The following is a 24,067-nucleotide window of genomic DNA, read 5'->3' on the forward strand; positions in this document are numbered from 1 at the left end:
CGCTAGGGACCTGAAATCGGACGGCTTCACTGACAGAGAGCGACGATTGTTCCAGGGCAGACTGCAGCTCGCGCTCGGAGATACATGAGCTATAATGGCGACTCAAGCCATGGTACAGATCAAGGGGTCGTGATACGGCTTCAGTCGGCTGACGTGAACTGTTTCACGGCCACGACGAAGAAAACCAGAAGATGTTTTCAAGAACTTAACAACATAATTTACCGCAGAACTTTGGGAAACCACACGATAAGGGCTTGGAGGAAAGGCCAGGAGTGCCTGAGGGGATTCATATCCAAGCAAGTGATCCGGAGTGTAAAGCGGTAAGGTGTGAATCGGGATCGCGGCGCTCCTTATGTCGGTTCTGATCAGCCCTCATAGAGAACGGGCGCGTTGGCGGCATTCTTCGACATACTCCGCAATTTCGGGGACCGGCGTGCACGTCGGATGCATCAGAAAGGCAAGGAAGCATTTATTTATTTACAAATACTGCATGCTCGCATAGTAGCAGCAAATTCGTTGAGCGTTACGCGGGTGCATCTGCAAAATACGTTATGTTCCTCCTCGCCCGCTCAGGTGTGACCTCTCTAATTATGAATGCAACACAGCCCCGTACGTGCGGTGTGATTCAAATGTTGTGAAAGAACTTAACTGTGCAGCCTTAACTGCCCAGGTGGGCGTATTTCGAGGCCCATAAGTGTACTGGATGTGTAATCCAGATACAGCTGCTCTATGCGAGCGTGGCATCTCCGTGCGAGCGAGCCAGGCATGGCGTGCCAGTGCGCATCTCAGGTTTCCAACCGTTGCGTAGCGCCTTTCACGTCTGCTGTGAGGTGCGCCTTTCGCAGCCCGGGTACGAAAGTAAACCACTTATGTTTGGCAAGCGAGCGTTAAGATCCCAGTCCTGGCAACAGCTGCCCCACTGAATCCGTTCCTTGTGTAACGCTGCTGGACTAGCTGTTACTAGGGCGTGTCTAAAAAGAAAAAAAAAAAAGCGCCTCTGACATGTCGTAAGAACTCATATAGTCATTCTGCAGCTTGGAGCGTTGGGCTGCATGCGTTGCTGTTAACAGGATGGTCGTGTTAAGCGCTGTTCATGTGCTAGTAGTGCTAGTAGTTAGTATACAAGCAGAGCCTTTCACCAGCCACAAAATATGGCATGCATACGAAGGCGAAACCATTTTCATTTACATTCTCCGCATTTGACTTTCTAGATTCCGTTGCTCCAACGTGGTGCAAGTTGTATGCTGCATCCAGACCGAAAAGTTGCCAACTCGCCCCGAGGCCACACCACACGTAGAATATATTTAGCTGCGAAACACTCGTTTGGACATGGGTGACTTCCAGGCGTCGGCAGGTTCGATTTTATGAAGAACTGAGTTGTATTTCTCAATTTAACCTTAACCTTCTCTTGCTGAAAGAGGAATAGTTAAGGCCCACATAATGCGGCACGTGACTCGTCTCTCTTATGTTTTAGCTTAACTGCACGTCCTGTAAAGCACCTTGACTTTTTTTAGTCTCCGATTACTCGTTTCTTTTTGTGTTCTCCGTTCATTCTATATATATATATATATATATATATATATATATATATATATATATATATATATATATATATATATATATATATATATATATATATATATATATATAGAGTCTTGAGAAATGCAGGGCTCCTGCCGAAACGTCGACTACAAATAAACTTGGAAACAGTATGAAGCAATTTTTCACTTGTATGTAACCTCTAGCAACCATGTACGTATATTTACTTATGCTATATATATATATATATATATATATATATATGATGGGGCTGGAACATGGAGGCTAACCAAGAGAGTTCTACTTAAGTTGAGGACAACCCAGAGGGCTATGGAACGAAAAATGGTAGGGATAGCATTAAGCGATAGGAAGCGTGCAGAGTGGGTCAGAGAAATAACTCAGGTTACCGACATTCTAGTGGAAATTAAGAAGAAGAAATGGGCATGGGCAAGACATGTAGTGTGAAGAGAGGATAACAGAATGTGGCTTAGGGTAACAAACTGGATTCCAAGGGAAGGAAAGCGTAGCAGGGGGCGGCAGAAAATTAAGTTGGTGGATGAGGCTAAGAAGTTCGCAGGGGTCAAGTGGATGCAGCTAGCACAGAACCGGGTTAAGTGGAGAAATATAGGAAAGGTCTTCGCCCTGCAGTGGCTATAGTCAGGCTGATGATGATGATGATGATATATTCAGTGCGTCGGCGATCAGACTTGCTACTCTTTTTTCTTAAGTTCTTAACGACAGGCATCGCAAACTGATCTTTTCCCATAAGTGCGATCCAGTCGGCCTAACGTATGTTTTGGTTTCAAATTTCACTGTTTACACGTAAAACCACTGATATCGAATGAATCTCACTTTTGGAAGAATATAACGGCTAACCCTTTCGGTGGCACTCTTACTAAATTTACTCGAGTATTCATCAACGTGGTGTTTTTACCATCTTGTCTCGTTTCTGTAATAATGGGCAGCTTTGATACTTTAGCCATACAAAACCACCTTTTAATAATCATGAGCAATAAAAAATTAGGAGTTTGCGTTGTGTCGATTGTGTGCTTGTGTGTCGATCCATTCTTTTCCTACCTTGGTCGCGCCCCGTATCTCCTTGCAGCGAAGGGAAGATCGCAAATAAAGAAATGGGGGCGTGTTTCGTTTGAAAAATGAATACTGAAATGTGAAAACTGGTTATCAAGAAAGGGAGCAATGCGTGTCAAGCCGAAGCAGGCTTATCTGGCTGACAATGCAGTCGAAGATATGCCTTGTAGCAACAAAATATTTCCTTTCCGCGCGATGCGTATACTGATATATCTTCTCCGAGGTCGACAAAAAGAAAAGAGGCAGGTAAAAAATTATGCTGAAGCAATAAATCTTCACGCACGCGCTCGATAGCGTAGCTCTTTCGGGTGGAGCACGCTCTTGATACGCTGTCATCTTCCGTTTGTATGAACATTTGTTGCTGCAGCACCTTTTTTGTTCCTTCTGCGTTTTTTCCCCCTTGTGCTCGCCTCGGTGGGGGCAACGAGCGCAGAGTAAATGTTCAACCGCTATCCACCACTTCGATAGTATCTCGCGAACTCGATCTTACGTCTCATCCTTTCTCCTTCGGTCTTTCCTACATCTGGGTATATGGAATTGCTCAGTCTAGAAATAGTGCTTATTATTAATGTCGTTACTTCAAGTTCTCCGTGCTTCATATACATTGAGCACATGGCAACTGTTCGCTTGCACTAATACCTTCGAATTTCCTCTGACCCGAAAGCGAGACTATAGGGGATATCCTACGTCACCACACGGTAAGCCCTTGGTTAAGCAGGGATCGCAGGAAGGGGCCGCCTGATCAGCCAACTCGAGATATTCACAATTTCACATGCGGACACCTGTGACGAGACATTCGACTGCATATACACAATTAAGAAACACTACTAACAACTGAAAACTTCATACCGAAACTTACTCTGCCCCATCACCCACATCTCAAGGTTGCTCAAGTTTGCATAATTCGTATACAAAATTCACATTCATCACTCCTTCCCGATTATTCCATTTCCGTCTTTGTAAAAGGGAAGCAGTATCCAGTCATTTTTTGTTTTGACATAAATTGCATCAGTAAAACGCCTTCAGTATAAAAAAAAAATACAGTCCTCATTACCTTTCGAGTCCTTTGCTATGCATGCCAATTTTAATATACAATACATGTTCTCTTCTCTTCCTACGTGATGTGCAGCAACACTTTCACGTAACGTCAAGGAACCCTTGACAGCAGCAAGGGGGGGGGGGGGGGGGGAAAGAATGAACTTTCACCAGAAATAACTTCCATGCCCGGATATGTCCGAAGCTACACACAACAATGTTGGCTCTGCATCATTGACAGTAATCCGGTCTTTATTCTTACATTTGCAAGCACTTATGCTGCACGCATACATGCGTATCATGTGTACAAGTGTCATTATAAATGACCCTTCACTATACGTTGCTATTCACATACAGTCTTTACAAAATACATTGGATCATGTCCCTCGTCCTCCTTTCCATATCAGCATTTCCCTATGCCACCAATTTCACAGTTGAAATCAACGCCTATTCTCTATATCATCTGTCCTAGCGTCATAGTTCCCTAGATTTCACACCTACCGTGTCGAGGTGCAACGAGTGCTCTCTCACTTGGCAGTTAGCACTGCTCACTCCACGTGGCAGATACCCTGATAACACACTGCCGACAACGCTCATAGCCTAACCTGCACTTGAGAGAACATTGCTCGCAGGTCTTCCACCCCTCTTGTTATCAGCGCCGTAACTTTCGCTCATTTCTCGCTAACACATACGTCATTCAAGTCTGCTGTTACTGCTGTACCAATGAATACTCGTTTTCTCCTGTTTTCAGGTAGCTGAGCCTCCTTCACTGAACAGCCTCACAACCTGAGCCTTCGAACACTGCTTGCGGTATACGCTCTTCTCATTTCACATCAACACTCCTTCGTTATTATTGGTTTGGTGTGGTTTTTAGGGCTTAAAATCCCAAAGCGACTCAGACTATGAGAGACGCCGTAGTGGAGGGCTCCGAAAATTTCGACCACCTGGGGTTCTTTAACGTTCACTGACATCGCACAGCATACGGGCACCACTCTGTTTCGCCTCCCTTAGAACACAGCCGTCGGTGGTCGGGTAATTCGCACCCAGGTAATCCGGCACAGTAGTCAGGCATCCTAAACATCACCGTGGCAGGGCTCTTCGTAATTATTGTCAAAAAAAAAAAAAAAAAAAATATATATATATATATATATATATATATATATATATATATATATATATATATATATATATATATTAGCATCCATCTAATAATCTGAATTACCGTTTTTCGTTCACAGGGTATTAGTCCTAAAGCGTCTCAGGCTATGATGAATTCCGTAGATTAGGGCTCAGAGTATTTCGACCGCCTGGTTTTATTTAGCATGTACTGACATCGTTGGGCATACATGGACGCCTTGCTTCCAGCCTCCATTCAGAAGCAACCGTTGATCCTGGGGTCGAACCCGCGTCTTTGGGATCAGCAGTCGACCATGCAATAAGGGTGGAGCCAGATCGATATTATTGGCACCATCATGAAGCCTGGCAAGTGTCCCAGCTGCATTGCATAAATTATAGTATTTTCTCTATTTGTTCTTCCAATCACCCTTATTTTTTCGATGATTACTATTCAACCGTGACACAACAATGGGATGGGAGGGACCACCTGTTTTATATACGGTTTCAACCTGATCCCTTGTTCAAATCCCTTATAGTTTTCTTTCTGTGACGGCTCGTACAACCCTTATACGCTGCTTTTTGCGCTTCCACTACTCCAGTCTTTTCCTGCGCGTCTGGTGGGTGAAGTGGGTGAATTTGTTTCCGGAACCTCTAAATCCCGAAGCTACTCAAACGTTCACAATTAATGCCCTCATTGATATTCTCTTCGACGAGTATCGGTCGTCCGTTTTCGTTCTAGCGAAGAAGTGGACAGAATACTGGCCTACTAAGAAGTATTGTGGCTTGTCGGACACGTGACATCGCAAAAAACAAACAAACAAACAAACACGATTAACCGCAGCCGAGCACGCCACCCCACATCACTTGTGCGAGTAGTTGACTGGTGGTTAATCGACTGGTGGTTATACCGAGTGCGCGCAACAACGGGTGAAGCAAAACTGTAGGTACGGAACAGCGCTGCCAAACACGTACGTTGCTGCTCTGGTCAGATGGAGTACTCTTGTTGTAGGTTCCTTTCGAACCTGCCGTATGTAAATGTATTCTCACATATTTTAACCAATTTCGCACTTAACTGAGCAAATGTCTGTACGCGCGTAAGTTGTGTGTGTGTGTAACGAAAAGGGAGAGTGACTTGATTAATGATTATTGATCCCCATTAGCGAGGGACCGGATACACAGTTAAAGATAGATAGATGATGGTTTATTTTGGGGCTAACGTCACAGTACAACTCGGGTTACGCGCCGCAGTAGAGGACGCCAGTTAAGCCGGGGAATCCAGGTTCGGACCCGGCCGTCACTTTTCGATGGATGTGAAAAGAAAGGTGTTCTTGTACTCTGCGATTTCAATGCACGTTACCAACCCTAGATAGCCTAAATTATTCTGAGGCCTCCCCTAACGTTGGCTGCCACCACGCCTCCTATATTATGCTGGATTCCATCCTGCGACTTTGCACTCGGTGCTCATTTGCACATTCGGCTTTGGTGGAGGCGCAGATGTAGGCGCAGATGTCCGAAATTTATCCGGATCGATCTTTATACGGCGCATATCATTCTCGATTTCTTCTTTCGTTCCTTCCTTCCTCACTTCCGCCAAGGCGTGACTGACGTATCCATTGAGAAGCCAAGCAATACGTCGCTGCATCTTTCTTCTCATGAAAAACCTGCCAAATCAACATATTTCGACCAGGAGTTCCCTAGGAATTGTCGAAACTGGGGAGGAAGGATCTAAACTTCAAGACTGTGTGTGTGTGTGTGTGTGTATATGGGGGGGGGGGGGGGGGGAGGTGAATGGATGGTAGAGAAGAAGTATAAGTCGTTTTTAACATTTTTGTCGTTGGTGTTTCTCGTAGGACTAGCAACGTAAATGACTCCGACGTTCATGAGAAAAAATGCGAGCAATTACTTCATGCAGGAACACAGTAGGCCTGATTTTATGAACAGAAAATAAAGAACAGGGACAACGCAACATGTGTCGAGAAACTACGCAGCATTTCAGGCTACTGGAAATAAGAAAAAATAATTGCTGTTCATTCAACACCACTCGCGTAACGTAGACGTGGAAACAATTGAACACACCCCATGGACACACGACAGCCAGGGCGCCGTCGTATTCGCCGCGCTTCTTGTTTCTTTTTTTTTTCTTCTTTCGTTTGAGTCGTGCTTTGTTGCACCAAAAGCCATCTATGGACAATGCCCCCTCCCCAGGAGTTGTGTAGGAAAATCCCTGGATTTGACGAATTGCGTTTGTCACCTACAACTTTCACTTTCATCCTCCCATTCGTAAGCCGTCTTACAGCTTGCTCCACAAATGGAGAGTGCACCTCTTTACGTAAATACAGCGAAATATCACGTGCGATATGCAAATAAACCTTTGCCCTTTTTCTTCGCCGGGTGGCCTTAACAAAAAATCAATCCGCCATGCTAGCAGCTCTCTGTCACGCTCGACACATCTTCCCCCAAGCAGCGCCATGCCATGCCGCGTCAACTAAACGTCCAGTAGCGTCCAAAGGGTAGCCTACTATTGCCCACTACGGAGTGAGTGATTTGGATATGATTGAAACTGAGAATGGGGGCGTTGCCCACGTTACTCCATGGTTTCCCCACCCTGCGCAGCCTTCTCGCATTTGTTCAGCGACGAAGCAATCCTTTTTCGGTCAGCCCTCAGCGGCAGCGCTTACGGAATGCGCTTCGCTCGCGGAATTCAAGGCGCGCGCTTTTACGCTTGGCTCGGGTGTCACGTCGTTGACGCACGCGTGCCTGTTTGGAATTGAATTCCGTCTTTGAGGGTACGTAAGAGCAGCTGACGTCGCTTGCAGGCATTCTTTTCCGTCACAGCTGTATAGGTGCTGATAAACAGGGGCGAACCAGCGTCGCCAGCGTTAAAATATGCTGTGCTTCTTTATGTTTTTGTTGCGGTTATGACGCGTCCAGGTCGCCGCTTATCTACCCTTTAGCTATAGGCTTCATATGAAGCCAGATAAAGGAACCGGTGGAGAAGGAAAAGTCGGATAGCGCGGCCTTCGTGACGACGCCGCCTTGCAATCCCACGATACTGGACCACTGAGGTTCCTTGTTGGGTTCACGTGAATGCAAGTTGAGACTACACTTTAGAATGTTGTGTTTTATTTCTTCTCGCCATTGTGGACGTGACCGGCTTGAACAGCGCAGAAGAGACACTGACTGGGATGTAAGGTAGGCGTCATGAAAGATGACTGCTTTATTTCATACATGGGCAAAGTTTTGAACTGCAGTAAGAAGGCTGACAAAAGCACATGCGATATTATTTGGCTCTCTCGTCCTTCACTTTTTCGGGAAAAAGGAGGACAGTGAAAAAATGATTTGCTTTCTTCGGCCGGCTCGGTGGCGATTATACTTTCATGTTTATTATTATTATACTTCCAAAATAAAAAAATAAATATAAAATTGACGCCGGCTCTCAACACAAGCTCTGACATATGTTTGTTGGGCGGAGAGTGCGCCATAACTCATCCTTCAAGTTTTAATGTCCACGCGTATTGGTTTAAACACCGCAAAATCGTGCATATATTGGACTCATGTATTTAACCCCCATGGTCGGTTTTACCGAAGCTTTTGTCTATTTTTTTTAACCCACCGTGGTTGCGTAGTTGCTTCGGCCTTCGGATGCTGAAACACATATTCGCGGGGTTGAATTCCCACTGAGACGCCTAACGCATTTCCATGTAGGGTGACATGCAAGTGTCAGTGCTTGTTAAAGAACCCCAGGTTATCAAAACTAATCCGGAGCTCACAACGGCGTCCGCCATAAACCATATGAAGCTTCATTATTATCAGTAACTTCAGTGGACCGTTTTCATCAAATGACAAACTTCGTTCCACCGTGATTTGTGTCCGCCCATCGTTTCTCGGTAGAAAGTGGTAACAAGTTGATGCTTTATTCCAATGCGCCCAGCGGAATCCTTCTCAGGACAGTGGTGTACTGGAGGAATTGCCCCAATTAAAATAAACCGGAAGCATTTAGTAACCCTGAAACTTCAACGGAGTTGCAAATTCGTCGCCAGAAAAATGACGAGACGGCGGAGGAACGCAAAATACTCCAGGCTGGCGCTTGTTCAACCCCGTGGAAGAGGTAAACGCAAGGATGTTCTGTTCGTGTCCAAAGAGTTGAAAGTGGTCCTCAACATTACAGACACGTGTGTTAGCTCAAATCACACGTGTTTTTGTGTCCTTGATATCGGAGACCTAATATGCCGTCTTGGGAGCCGACGTGACTATTAAATTATGCATTCTAATGCCGTAATGACAGATGTGACCAAACAGCATCATTGCAGAAGGTGCGGTCAAAGACCCGTTTGTCGGCCCGTTTATCCATGCCAGGAGAAAGTTTTGTACCCGGCGATAAGGATTAGAACCCCGCACCTGCCGCATGTGGGGCAGATGCTCAACTACATCATAACACCTGCGGTCTCGGCGGTCAGGCGTGTTTACTCGAGTTTGTGTTACTCAAACCAGTCATTCATTTTTCTCTTCGAAGTCTCCTGCTTGGTCACAACTTGGGACGGCCCTTACTAAAGAAGAAGCACAACGAAATATTGGCAGATAGCTTAAAAAGAAAGTTGAAATATCATAAGAGAAAAACTAAATGCACTTTAGGGTAAGAGCTTACTATGCTTGCCCCAAAACCGGCGGCAAATACGTTTGTTTCACGCCTCACGAGACAACGCCCGTCCGCTCTCGGGAGCGGGAGGAGCAGTCAGGACCGCCCTTCCCCATCTCTCTCTTCAGATACTGCCGTGATATCATGGCAGCGCGGTAACAACTCTAGCGAAGATCAGAGCACACCCCTGATGAGCAGTACATTGTTATTCGTTGTGCAATAACGGATGGGATAAAAACAGGTAATAGCGGCGAGGAGCCTGCATACATATCTACTGCCAGTGACGCGCTCGGGCCTTGTCTAAGGATCTCTATACCGTCTTGCTCGATTTACGCCTTTTGTTCGAAGCCCCGGTAAGCCACTCGAGCACCTACTCTATTATATTGAATAGAAATTTCTTCCGCTCAGTGCTTTGCCTTGCGTTAGTTAAAAAAAAAAAAAAAGCCTTTCCCGATGTGCTCTGCCATTATCTATTTTTTTTTTTTTTTTTTTTTACTAAACTCCTGTGGTTAAGAAATTCCGCACTACGGGTTGGCGGACTATATCACGCTGCTGCAGGAAGCTTGCGCGGAAGTTCGCTCTTCCCTGAGGCCGGTTGCGCAGATCGAGCGGCCGCGTAGCGCGAAATTTATATATTTCTGCAAGCTTTGCTCCCACGAAGCAGCCACATGGAAATAGTCGCCCAATGGCAGCCGCAAAAGTAATAATAAGAATGAAAAAAAAAAAAAAAAAACAAGGGTTCAACGCTGCTGAACCAAATATTGAGCGAAAGCATTAGCTGCGGGGGACCGAGCGTTCTTCTTTTTCTCTTTTTCTTCTTCCTCCGGCCACATATAAAGCCCCGCTTTAACCAACCCATATGAACGTGCCTTAGTGGCCTATAGGGGTAACTTGAATGCCAGGGTCCTAGCAGGCTGATTCTGAAATAACCGTCCCATGTGAAACGAGAGACCCAAGTTGGCAGCTCCTGTCAGCCCGTGTGTCACGTGGGGTGTGACGTCACAGCGTCACGTGGGTAAGAAGTAACTGCGGCCGGGTCACGCGAAGGCTTTAAAGCGTGAGTAGTATTGCTCGCGCAATAAAAGCGAACTTTTCAAATTGGGAAGATAGCATATAGCAGCGTCATGCATATTTTTGGGGGGCTGTCCGGTGATAATAGGTAACGATACTGATCAAAACATTAGCCTCAGTAGGTAACATCTTATGTAACCTCTCTTCTGTCCATTGTCCGATTTTTGCGGGGGCGTTTAAATGCACGCAACACCGACTAGCCAGGCAACCTGTTCCGCTTGGAGATCATCACTGTATGACCTGGAACTCGTATAGCCACCTCACTTTGACGGAAGCATGAATGCTTTTTATTCAATAAACATTTGCAGCATGATCGCGGGGCGGCAGGATTAAAACATATCGGGGAGGTAACCGTTGAAGCCTCTCATGTCACCTCATTTAACTTTTTTTTATTAACATAGCTTTATTCTAAGACACTTCAACGTTTACTGCTGCCTCAGACACCAGTTCCGTACAAAGGGAAGGACTAGGAATGTTCTCCGAGAATTTCAGGTGCGGCCTGAAGATTTATGAATAAGGCTGTACTTGTGTCTCTGCCCAAAGGCCGCTGTGTTGTCACTGCTGTGCGGCATCGTTATCTTTCCCGCACTAATTCCGCCCTTTGTCCGCGGTAACGTGAAGATGTCAGGGTCGATAAATCCCTTTGCCCGTCTCGTATCTGGTATCCGTGGCGAAATGTTTGGAGCTGTCGCGTAATGTATTTCCTGCCTTCACCGGTTTGCGAGACTCGCCAGCCGCCCTCCTGGGCCTTCATATAGCAAGGCAGTAGTAGGCTGCCTTGTAACTTCCCTATTTAGAATAATAAGTACTCGGTGTTTACCAAGGTATTGAAATTATTTAAAGAACTACTGGCTAAATAGGTCGTCTACGGCACACAGCCCACGAAAGTAATTTGATTATTGCCTAACCACTTGCTTCGTGAGAAGGAAGTCGAAGCGAGAAGCCACTTGCATTTTTGTAAAGTAAAGTAAGTAAGTGCTTTATTTTCCGTTTGAAAAGTACAGTTGTAAACGGACAGGTTCGAGGAAAAAAGCTGCGGAAACAGCTTGACAGGTCCTAAAACCCGTTCGTTGGCAGCAGCAGCCGTGCGGAATGGCAATGCTTTCAATACAATAAAGCACAAGCATGAAGAAAGAAACAAAAATAACAAACAAAAAAGGTGAATCTGCAAAGCTACATAGGTTAGTAAAAAAGTAAAAAAAAAAAGAAAATACAGCAGCATGAAAATAATCTCACTCAGTCACAAAAGAAGTACAATTGGCAAGGAACATATATAGTGCTGATTTACAATGACTAACCCAATGGTTGACAATATGAATACACACTCAATATTAGTGGCAAAAATAATTGTGTAGAGTAGATAATGAAACATGTAAAACATCAATATTTTCCGAGATTAGTGCATTGAGTAAGGCAGGTAGGGTGTGAGCAATAATTTGCTTACCGTAATTAGTTCGCGTGTGTGTTACATACCAGTATTCCGGACATCGCGTTTGGTAGTGAAGTATAGATTTTGTTTAAGATTGGCTGTTGAACGGATGGCAAACTTATTCAACTTGCATTCTTTAATGTAAGCGTGTACTAATATGTAGTTGTATAAATTATGCACTTTCAATATGTTAAGCTCTTGGAACAAAGGTTCACTTGGGAAATCCCAGTTCACATTGCATATCGCGCGAAGAAATTTTTTCTGAAGGACAAATAACCGACCTACATTTGTGGCAGACGTGGTACCCCAGACAAGACAGCAGTAATTAAGGTGACTCATAAAGAGAGATTTATATATAAGCAATTTTACATTACGGGGAAGATACCTAAGGGAAAAAATTAGTCCAACTACCTGGGATAGTTTGCTTACAAGTGATGATGAATGGCTGTTCCATGACATGTCATGGTCGAAAAAAATTCCTAAGTCTTTTACTGAATTCACTAGTTCAATTTTATCCATATTAAGTGTGATGTCTGCAGGTAGTGTAGCATTTCTGTTCTTGGCTTGGAATAATATGGCTTTTGTTTTAGTTGCATTTATTATGAGACCGTTTTTGATCGACCATACATGTAGTTTTTCTAGTGCTTTATTAGCAATTCTTATTAAGTCTGAGGTATCATGAGAAGAAAACAGGAGTGTGGTATCATCAGCATAGATGATGTATTTGGTGTCATGATCAATATTAACAATATCATTAACATAAATATTGAAGAGGAGGGGTCCAAGTATACTACCCTGCGGCACTCCTATTCTTATGTTTTTTTATTTGAGAGGATATGTTATTGACATGTGTATATTGAGCTCTAGAGCCCAGATATGACCTAATTATTTCATGAGCAACGCCACGTATACCATAGTAAGTTAACTTTTTAAGTAGAAGTTCATGATTAATGCAGTCAAAAGCTTTTGTAAAATCTATTAGTACACCAAGTGTAAGTAGACGATGTTCAATGTTCCTAAGGATAAATTCTTTTTGTTCCAAGAGGGCAAGCTGAGCAGACAGGTGTTTGCGGAACGCGTACTGGCAGTGAGTTAAGAGGCAATTATCTTAACTCACTGCAGTACGCGTTCCGCAAACACCTGTCTGCTCAGCTTGCCTTTGAACAAACCAGAATTATCCTAGGAACATTGAACATCGTCTACTTACACTTGGTGTACTAATAGATTTTACAAAGCTTTTGACTTGCATTTTCTGCGGGAAGATTCCGGCATTTAGGCATAAGTTGTAAACATATGTCAACACTGGAGCAATGATATCTAGGATATACTTAATTGGCATTATCTGCAGGCTGTCTACGTCCAGACTACGACTACTGCTAAGTTCAGAGAAGAGACAGGTTAATTCGGATTCATTGGTTGGGTGCATAAATATAGTATCCGGAATGCTTGTTGGTATGAAATCGCAGGCGGTCATACATACGGGAATGTCATTAGTGCTGGTTAAAAATTCATTAAAGGATTCAGGCAGTGACTCATCGCTTATCTGTACACCATTTTTAACAATCTGCACAGGTAGTTGGGAACTCGGCGTATGGTTCCGTAAGACATTAAGTTGTTTCCAAGTCTTCTGACTGTCGCCTTCACATGACTTGAACAGGTCGGTATGATAGTTGGTTTTAGCGCTGCGCAGTTCGTTTGTGAGGCGATACTATCACTATCAACATTTTAAATATCGGTGGTCTAATGCAAAATCACCGATATCTATAATACTGATAGTAAAGGCAAGTGGCTCCTCGCTTCGGCTTCCTTCTCACGAAGCGAGTGGTTAGGCAAATCAAATTAATTTCGTGGGCTGTGTGCCGTAGACTAGCTATTTAGCCAGTGGTCCAAAGCAAAATCATGGTTACGGCGCTCGACTACTGTTCCCAAGGACGCGGGATCGAATCCCGACCTCGGCGGCCGCTTTTCGGTGGAGGCGGAAAGCAATACGCCCGTGTGCTGTGCGATGTCAGCGCACGTTAAAGAACCCCAGGTGGTCGAAATTTCCAAATTTCCGGAGTCCTCCCCTACGGCGTCTCTCATAGCCTGAGTCGCTTTGGGACGTTAAACCCCTCAAACCAAACCAAACCTAACGCAAAATCACTGGAGCCAAAGCAGATTCGAAGCTTACAACCTTGTAATGAATTCTTCCCGGCCAGATTTTTGTCTTTCTGGGACAGGAGGCTCCCATTTTCTCTTCCTTCCTCTAATCGTGTGAACACAAAACTACCTTAACTACCTAGCGTTTTTCGCGAAAACAAAAACACATGAAAAGTCTGCAATTGGGGTTTCCCCCAGCACGTGATAATGACAGAGCCACTTCGACTACGTATGTATACAAGGGCATCATCATACGTCGTATAAGCACACGGGAGCGAAGAGAGTTGAACAGCCGCATCTTATGCCTGTGTACACTTTGGTCAGGATGGAGATCGCTTTTCATCACCAGCGAGAACAAGCTTCTCTCGGAGCTTCCCGGCCCAGCGCTGCCTGCCAGGTAAGGAAGCGCGCCGCTCGAGCGGGGGCGAAAAATGCGCGAAGGTAAGAATAAAACAAACAGCAGCGGAAACAACAACCTGCGTGGCGCGACGACGGCGAACAACGAAGCATGGGGGAGAGGAAAACGGCATGCAGCCGCCGTCGCCAGCCAAAGTCCGCGATAAAGGATAGGTGCTGCGTAATCTGATTTGCGCCAAGCGTACGTCGCGCCACCTATTGCTGCTGCCGGCGCCGTCGGCAAGGAGGGTAGGAAGCAAAGAAGCCCTGCAGCAGTAGCGCGCCTGATCCCGGCGCTGTATTCGGTGTCAGAGCCCCGTCGCCTCCCCCCACCCCCTTACCCCCCAGCCGATCGGCCGCCGACCACTCCGCGTTCATTCCCCTCTGACTCTCACACGGCGTGGGCTGCTCAGGTTCGTCTGGCTTCCCGGCACATCCACCCATTGTCTTCGAGCTCCCATCCGGCTGCAGACGGGCTTCATGTTTTCCCGGTAGCCTTTGTAGCTTGAGACAGCCGCCGCTGTCGGCGCCGCTCCTGGACTAGTCTGGTGTCCTGCCTTGCGTCTGGTCCCGGAGAGGGGAGATCAGCATCCTGTCCGTCTACTGTTCTCATCCTGTTGTCCGTCCGCCGTTCTCAGCTCCGAACAAAGCCATCGTGCAGGAAACGGCCCCCTCAAACGTCAGTTAACTTTGCCTCTGCGGCTAGCTTGCACTTGATGCTCCGTAGTCTGCTGAGTGTGGTCGTGATTCAACCTGACGCCGCGCACGCGGTCTTCCCTTCAGCAGCGGAACAGACCCCATGTGCATGACAGAACGGAGCGGACGTCGGGCGACTGGAGGATACTGACTTGAAGTCGAAAAGACGCTGGGGATCTGAGCTTCGATCCAGTCTTTCTGCAGCATCCCTTTTGGAGGCAACGCCCACCACACGAGGAACCGGGAGACCATTGCCGTCGTCGACATTCGCCGGCTTTTCCACAACGCTCTCGCCAGGTTTGTTCCTCTTCTCGCGTTCCTTCTGGGTTCTTCCCATGCATCCTAACAAAGAAAAAAAAAAAAGAGGATGTCACAGTAAGGAAAGCAACATATATACGCACGTTTCCGTTGACGAGCTGATGCCGGTGCCGTAGCTTACCGGAAAGTCTCGCAACGTGCTTAGGTTTCCTCCTTTTCTTTGCCCGGCACACTCCTCTTTTCCTCTGGCTAGCTTCTGAAGCTCTTGCGCAGATGAACTAAGAATGCGGCGGAAAGAGCTCTTGTCTCGCGCCTTTGTAAGTGCTGCACTTTGTGGATGCGTGCCAATGACGTACTGGTTATGACTCGGTAGTTATGTTTACTTCTTGGTTGACAAGGACTGTTAACGTTTGCGCTCACGTTGCAGCCCGACTCGTCAAGAGAACAAAGGAACCAGCTCCACGTGTATAAGGCACTCATTGAACGGTTGTGCTCGTCTCCCGCAACTACGCCGCACTTCCGACTTGTTTGTCGTGTCGTCGAAGATGACCGCTTCGATGTGTCCCAAAGTGCTGCTGCTGCTGCTGCTCTCGGCGGCCTCTTCGATCCACATTGCTTCGGGGGATATCAATTCCGGTGAGGCTGTCGATTTCTTGGAGTTCATTCCGATTATTCGTTGCAGTACACATTCACTGGTTCAACGGCTGTTTGATGTTTACGTATCACGTGACCATGGTTTGAGCAACTGATTATTTTGTTTGTTCGGCTCAGTACGTAGAACGAAAATTAAATTTCAATTATCTTCGAGTTTAGTTACAACCCTAGTTTTGAGTGTGGAGTTGACAGCGGAACAGGATCACGCTCAGGATAAGCAGTAGGGCAGAGCAGATACAGCGACCATGATTTGCTCCTCCTGTATAGTTTGTACGATATCCTGGTCTAGCGCCACAAATGTGCTCGTTATAATTCTTATATATTTCATGGCTCGTCGTTTGATCGCATTGCGGAAAGTGCGCTCGTTGTCAGTGCCGCGTTATTGCGCCTGCAAAGATTGCTGGGTGGAAGGAGTTTCGTCAAGTGCTGTGACCTCGCAGCATATTTTATGGCTTGATAAATTTTTTCGCTTTATGTAACTGCCCGCAAGAACGCCGTACTTTATTCTGCTATCGCCGCTTCTGTCAGTCGGCCGGTACGGCGGATAAGAATGGAATGCAGTAGATGGGAAAGAATCGTTATTATACGCAGGCTCGGTGACAGTTCCATGCACATTCTTGCTATGTACACGTTCGTAAATTGCACGTTAACGTTGAATCCACACTTTTCGTGGCGTGCTGTCAGCACCACGTGTCCTATGCTAACCGGTTCACGTGTGTCGAACAGGGTGAGGGGGCGGGGTGGAGGACGGTCACCGTTTTCAAACAGATTTTCACCTATGTAGTTCCAACTAAATGGCGACATAAGGAAGTACAACTTCGAGTGTCAACAGAGCATTTTCTTAGACGGGGGCGGGCTAAACGTGGGTGAGGAAACTAAGAGTAGGCTAAAATCGAATGCATGCGCTTAGAGACAAGTACAATGTCGTTACCCACATGAATACACTAATTAAAGTGGTCGATGAGCTCCTCATGAATGTATAGACTAGCCGCAGTAATCAAGGCGATAAAGATCAGGGAGCAGTGCGTAGCATTTGCGCATCCCGCCAGTGAAGAACCGGGAAGTATAGAAAGCCCGATACGCACTGAAACGGGGGAAAGAAGTGGTGAGGATCACGTGACAGATTCATTGGACTGTGCGGAAATCGTTTCAGAATTACTGGTCTCTCTGTATAGGCGATGCATTAAGGCGTCGACTGCATACTAGTCCATGAAGATGAATAAATATTATCTTAATCCATAAGAAAGGAATTGTGCCGAAAGGGAAGGTCGATGATTTGCAAAATTAGATAACGATCAGCTTACTCAGTTGCCTACAAAGCTGCTTTAGATATTAATAATAAAAATTCGTTTTAAAACTACCTAGTTCACCGAATGAGCTCACATTTCGAGGATTTATAATTTGACGTGTGTGGAGTGAAATGCAATAATCTGTTTATGCTCAAATGTACAGCTGTCATGACTTCCTTAAGTAAAGGCTAGTGAAGAATAAACCATATTTACGCTACCAATATGGGGATAAAGAAATACAGAGTACAATAACCGTCCCCTACAGTGTGAGTAGCCTTCATAGATTGTGAGAAGGTGCTTCACTGTACCCCTTCCTCACCCATTGTACAGCAGAGTAGTAGGTCAGATGTTCAGCTCTCCAGCCGACTTCTGCCTTTCCATGCAAATAATTTTTCTGCCCCGACTGCCTTACCGCGGAGGCTCAATGGTTTCTGCGCTAGGTTAGCGATCCCGAGGGATCTCGTTCCGTTATCAAGTTAAGGGTAAGGATTTGTGTTTGGTAGAGACATGAAATCGCCAGTGTTCATTGCATGTTTACTGGAGCTATTCAGAGATCAGGATTGGGAAGAGTTGTGCATAAATTAGTGGAGAATACCTTAATGAGTTTCGCTGATGACATTGCTTAGCTGATGAATGACAGGTTACCAATATCCCCAATAGAAGTGTATATCAGCTGTGCGTTAGTGTACTCGGCTTATTCCTCAAGAGCGTCGAAAAATTGGCTACAATTTGACGGGAGGGATGGAAAGGAAGACTATAGATGTAGTGTTAGGACAAGAAGAGAGCTGACTGCGAGAGGAAACACAAATAAATGAGATTACTGTAGAAATCGAGAAGAAATGGCCATAGGCAGGTTGTAAGGCGAAGGCAAGAAAACCGGTGGTCACTAAGAATAACTGGATTCGAAGACAAAGCAAACTTGGCATGTGGCGTCAGAAATTTAGGCAGGTGGGTGAGATTTAATTGAAGAGAATTAATTGGGTGCGGCTGGTAGAGTACTCGAAGGGACGTGGGAGAAACGTTTGTGCTGCAGTGGGTGAAGATGCAGTGATCTGCGATTCGCTGGCGACGTTACCTTGCGATGTAATGATCAGCTACCCGGACTGGCAAAGAAGAGCGGTGGTTCTAAGTAACCCAAGTAATGTTCAATATCTTGGAGGCAAACAGCAATTCGCAATAGGTAGCGATGCATTAGAAGTTGGTGGGGCTGGTGTCGCGACAGTTAATTCACCATGACTACTAAATTGAAATAACCGGATAAAAATATTGTCTGTCACACTTGACAGGCACTTTCAGATCATGGATGGGTCTACGACTAACCCCCAAGAGAAAAGTAGACAGTGTTTCATTTTAGATTGTGACTAATTCTTAAAAAGTTTTGAATTAGAAGAGCTTTTTCTGGCATAACATCACAGCGATGTAGTGCATTCAGGTACAGCTGCGACGTACTAATTCGAGGGCTAATGAAATAACATGTTATTTTAAAATTTAAAATATTGCTGCGACGCTCTTCAGTTATCAGGAGGCTTGTAGCCTACTGTAAGCAATAATCGTCATTAGGTTTTAGAATTCCGACACTTCAATTCTCGTTGCGGCACCAGCGCAATGAATTTTGAGGTTGCGTAGAGGTGAAAGCGAAACCACGCGATCAGAAACAGCGCTAGCCACTCTTAGGAGCGCGTCACACAACAGCGCGGTTGTCACGTGATGCTTTCGCAGCGCCTGGCTATTCTAGCACACTTTAGCCTGCCTGGGAGTGGCGAGAGGGCAGAGCACGTGACAGGCGCTGTCTGTGCAACGTGATCTCGTGACCATGGCCAGCGCTGCGTCCGGCCGCATGATTTCTTCCAGCTTCGACATTCTCCATCGTTCTGCCTCCGAGTTTCTTTGATCTCGAGAACGTGATCAGCAGTTTTCCGTTTTGACATCACAAGTGGAAACCGGTTGACGGATAAAAACTCCTCCTTTTAAATAGTTTTCTTAGCAGTGAACATGTCCAGTACAGCCGGAAAAACGTCAATATATGGCTAGAAAGAACGTGAACATGAAGGCTAAACATACTAATGTAGAAATATTCTTGACATATCGACTTCCGCGTACAGGCCGCAACATAAGCATTTCTTTATTGACTGGTGCTCATCTTTCACATTGATATCCTTCCCCGACCAGACGGGTTTCCTTCAAATCTTCGACTTCTGATAAAAAGAACTAAGCAATCGACTTTTACAGATGTCAAGAATTGCGCTAACTTGCTTTCAGTTCCACTTTTATGCCACTCTACAGAACATTAAGGGTTGTCTCGCAATAGATCTAGAACTTATACGAACACGCTCGCACCGAAAGAACCACGTATCCGAAAGATAGCATTTCGTTCACTTCGATATTGAGCACACGGCCACACGCTCCGCAGTCACACTCGTGCTCTGGCCCTGTGAAAACGAAGTTCCGTGTCTTAACGATAAGGCCACCTCCGATAAGCTATCGGGGGAAAAAAAAAGGGGGGACTGGCGGAATTACTTCATTGTAGTGAGATTAGGCGCAGGCAGGAAATGTAGTGAATTGAGCGCTTTTGTGACTTAGGTCTGAAGACGACGCTTGGGTTTGAAGCGCTTAGGTCTGAAGACGACGCAAGGCACTTGATGCGGGAGGCTCTCAAAAGACGATATTCATCCTGGTGTTATCCCGCTTGAGTATTTCGCTGGCCTCGGTCAAGAACAAGGTATTTCAGCAGTGAGTGTAACATGTCCGATGAAGGCGATCAGAGCAGCTGGTTTGCTTACCGGGAATGTCGGGAGTACGGATCTTTGCAGAGTTTAAAAGAACAGTGAGGTCAAGCATTTTTCTGTATGCATTTTTAAGTGTTGCTTTTTCTTATATACATATACATTCCGTTATTCATTCTAAAGGGTGCATCTCCAAACGGCCATGAATCTTGACTGAATAGTTGCGTGCAGGGTGTCGAACCGGAACCGGATCTGAACCGAAAACCGGAACCGCAACCTTGCCATCTTGGAACTGAACCCGGGCTGGAACAAATCGGAGGAACCGTTCCGAACCGGTTCGCGTTGCGGCTCCGACCCCCTTTTGCTGGCAACATACCTTCACTAGTTTTTATTTGATCGCTGCTGGTAAAGCGCTCTCCTCGCTTATTTCCAATGCGCCACTACACACCGCAAACATCACAACTACATTGAAAAATTGTTCCTTGAAAAAAGAGGAAAAAAGCAAATGAAAGTATATTGCCGCTTGCGTAGCCCCAATCTCTGGTGTCCGGCTACCGTTTCATACTGAACACAGGGGGACACTGCTGCACTACGCAGTGGCGCCGCTCATCGAGAAAGTTGCCCATTCGAGCGCCTTCCTAGGCAGTGAAACAATAGCAGATAATTCGTAAATTGAGTTACATATTTAGGGAAATAAGCATATAACCATGTACAACTTAAAACGAAATATCGAATCCGTTAAAAATAATTTCAGGCATCATTTTATTTTCCGATCATTTGACGACGTCGCAATGAGTCACATGGGCCATGGCATGTACAGTCTTTGTCAAAAATATACGGTCCAAGGGTTTTGCTTCTAAGCCTCGTAACGAAGCTAGTTTTGCATCTGCAGCGCTCGAAATCTCGTAGAAGTGAAATCTAGTCCTCGCTCTTTTCTATGATTAACTCCATATACCAGTATTGCTTCCAGGAGCCTAGTTAGAGTGCTTAGAAGCAAACCCCTTGGGCTGTATATTTTTGACAAAGACTGTACATAGCAGTCGTATGCGATGCGACGCCAGCATATATAAAATTAGTTGACTGAGACTTGAGAATAAGCTGACATTGATGGTGGGAAGGAAGCCTTGGTCACCAATTTACCGGTCCGTTCTTGAGTTGTATCTGAACTTTGCACAATAATGGTTCCATTAGTCGATTTCCCCGTTTATCTTCTCTTATGTTTGTCCCAGCAATGTCTGCGTGCTTTATTTCCCTTGACAAGTTAAACTGTGCGAGAAATGAAGCTCCGGTACTCAAAGGTGAAAACTGGGTGGAGCAAAGAAGTGAGTAGAATTACTGGCAGGAGTATTAATTCACATTTAATTCACAGGAGTATCAATTGGTTTGCTATTGTTTCGGCCCGTACAACTACGCGATGTCGAAAAACAGAATGCATTTTATCGTTTTATTCTCCATCACTGATGCGAATGTTTAAAAAGGTCTAGAAAGATGGCACTGAAAGGTAGAAGTGCACTCTCGAGAGAAAACTAAGTAATGAGTAGCCTGGTCTACGGGTTGCGCGGCGACGAGAGAAGTCGGGACAAAAACTTTGAAACGCAGGAAGAGGGCGACGCGGTAAGCGGGACGAAGGAGCCTGCGACTAGGCTCTAAGAAAACAAAAAACAACAGAAGAGGGAATGGCAGTAATTGAGCGATCGGTGAACTGAAGCGTGAGACCCTCAATACCACCACCAGCGAGGAAAGATGCCGAGCAAAACAGCATTTGGTAACCACATAGAAGCGGCTTCCTAGGGTCGCCAGCGGCGATCAAGTACAGCTACAAGCGTCAGCAGAATCTCCCCTAAGAGCTTAGAAGCTGAACACGAGCTTGAAGAGTTTCTTGTAGAAAGATATGAAGACTGCCTGAAAGGACTCGGAGACAGCGGCACTTCTCTCAAAATTGAAGAAGTCCCGAACCCGCACTACGCATTTGAAAAGGTGCCCAGAAAAAGCATACACTCGTGTATTTTATAATTTTAAGAGGAGGAAACGTTTCGGCGCCCAGAATCACTAGCTACAGTAGCGCTTGCTCTGCCATCTACGCAAGTCAGAGCCGAGATAGCATTTCCTGGACTAAAGTATATCCTGTCTTGTCATCGAACACAATGATTTGCTCGGCAATGTCTTCGTCCTCTGATTTTTCTATGCTGGCAGATAAAAAAAAATTAACAGCATTTACTGAGCATATCCTAAAATACTTGCGAACAGCCATTACTTCATATCATCCTTGTTATAAATTGTTTGAACATACCAGTAAGTCTACCCTCAAAGTGGTTCTAGAAAGTATATAGCGCGCCTATGCAAGCAACCTTGATACGCAACAAGACGATGGTCGCATCGCCTCGCGGCCACAGGAGTGAGACAATCCGGTTCTCCGGCTTATACGATGACTCCAACACCCATACGTGTCAGAGGAGACTTTTGCCAGTGCCTTTCGGGCCACAACACGCCGGTGCCTTTGCGTTTTAACTCTCCAGAAACGCGAAATTCAAAATCGTCCGCGTGTTTTGCGATGTATAATCACATGTATGGCATATATATATCCTTAGTCTTGGGGTGTATGTGCTATGGATTCGACCTTGATCTGATTTCAAAGTCCTTTAGTGGGAGCCGGACGAAATGTAGTACATGTAATAGAGTTTCGCTTTAAAATAAAATGAATGTGAAATTTTGTTTACCTGAAAAGCGTGACAGGAAACATTATTTTTTTAACTTTCGGTGCGTGACAGTTTTAGTTGGTTATGTGCCAATGAAAATAATCACTATTTTTCCCTCATTCTCCTCTAATCGTCGGTCACTCATTAAAAATACTTTGCTCACATCTGTACAACTAATTGTAGCCCGTCACAGCTGACGACAAAAGCAATAGGATTACCATGCGAGTTTTCAGCTTTTATTACACACCAGGAAAAGAAACTCAGTATTAAAAAAGTGAGGTAAAACACCCGAAGTTTTTTTTCTGAACCCGTACGAACCGGTTCGGGCAGGGTCGAACCGGTTCAAACCGGAACTGAATGTGTATCCGGAGTCGAAACCGAACCCTACGAGGCTAAGACTGGTAGGTCACCACCGCTTAATTACGGCGGGGGCTAGCCTACCAGCGGATTTATATCTGTTGTAGGCAGTCATTGCACTCGCCACCGCTTCGGTGGTGGACGACGGCTGTTGCGATGCGCGTATTTCTTTTCTTTTTCTTTCTTTCTTCTCTATTTTCCTTACTGTCCGCACGAATCAGCGGAGGTGGCTCAGCTGCAGAGCCAGTAGCAGGCCTCTGAATTTTCTTTTTCTTCTTCCTACAGTCTCAACACCACACCCAGAAACACATTTGTTCGATGTCGCGTGCCGCTTCCATCATTCTGCACATAATGGGGGGTGGGGGGGGGGGATAGGTCAGCCATGTGCGTTAATACTGAGCAGTAAATGGTCAGAAACGAACGTTAATGCCTATAATTTCTTTGCATAGACAATCATGTAGCAAGGTGTAGAGAAGAAACGCCTACGCATGTAGGGCGCATGGATTTCACTGGTCACCTGTTCATTTTGTTTGTAAGCATTACAACGTTAGATGAAGTGTCCGATGTTGGCACGGAGGCAGTGGAAGGGGGGAAATCTCCCTCCTTTTGCAAAAGAGGCCGAATGATAGATAACGCGTGAGCGACGGGTGGCGAGAGGGATGTGGTGGTCGGCAGTCAGTCGAAGGGTCAAAGCGTGAAGATGGGATACGTCGTGCCATACTGGTATTCCTCTTCTCCCTGCCAGTCCCTGTTACGCGAACGGTTTGTTCGGCGCCTGTCAGTTACTTCCCCTCCCTTAGTATCCCTCCTTGCCCCAACGGCTCCAAAGAGTGCCCGCACGAGAACGTTCAGTAGAACACGAGCCTTTCTCATTTATCAAGCCCCTAATAATACGTATCGGCCGAGTGGAGTGCGGGACGGAGTGTCACACTGTGATCGCCGGA

At 45.7% G+C, this 24,067-nt stretch overlaps 1 protein-coding gene across 5 annotated transcripts in view; it reads left to right on the forward strand.

Moving 5' to 3' along the window:
• Positions 1-14,767: 14,767 nt before the first annotated feature.
• Positions 14,768-24,067, forward strand: part of LOC146179094 (uncharacterized) — a 35,384-nt gene continuing 26,084 nt past the window's right edge. For 2 of the 5 annotated variants that reach the window (XM_084578788.1, XM_084578793.1), the window contains exons 1-2: positions 14,769-15,443; positions 15,832-16,040. In XM_084578788.1, the coding sequence (XP_084434914.1) occupies positions 15,950-16,040 (91 nt within the window). In that variant the 5' untranslated portion in view covers positions 14,769-15,443; positions 15,832-15,949. Of the gene's footprint in view, positions 15,444-15,831; positions 16,041-24,067 lie in introns of all 5 variants that reach the window. The other 3 variants (XM_084578790.1, XM_084578791.1, XM_084578792.1) reach the window with 3 other exon arrangements.

This window comes from Amblyomma maculatum, chromosome 9 (assembly GCF_055883805.1).
Source record: "Amblyomma maculatum isolate TAMU_Amacu chromosome 9, ASM5588380v1, whole genome shotgun sequence".
Taxonomy (NCBI): domain Eukaryota; kingdom Metazoa; phylum Arthropoda; class Arachnida; order Ixodida; family Ixodidae; genus Amblyomma; species Amblyomma maculatum.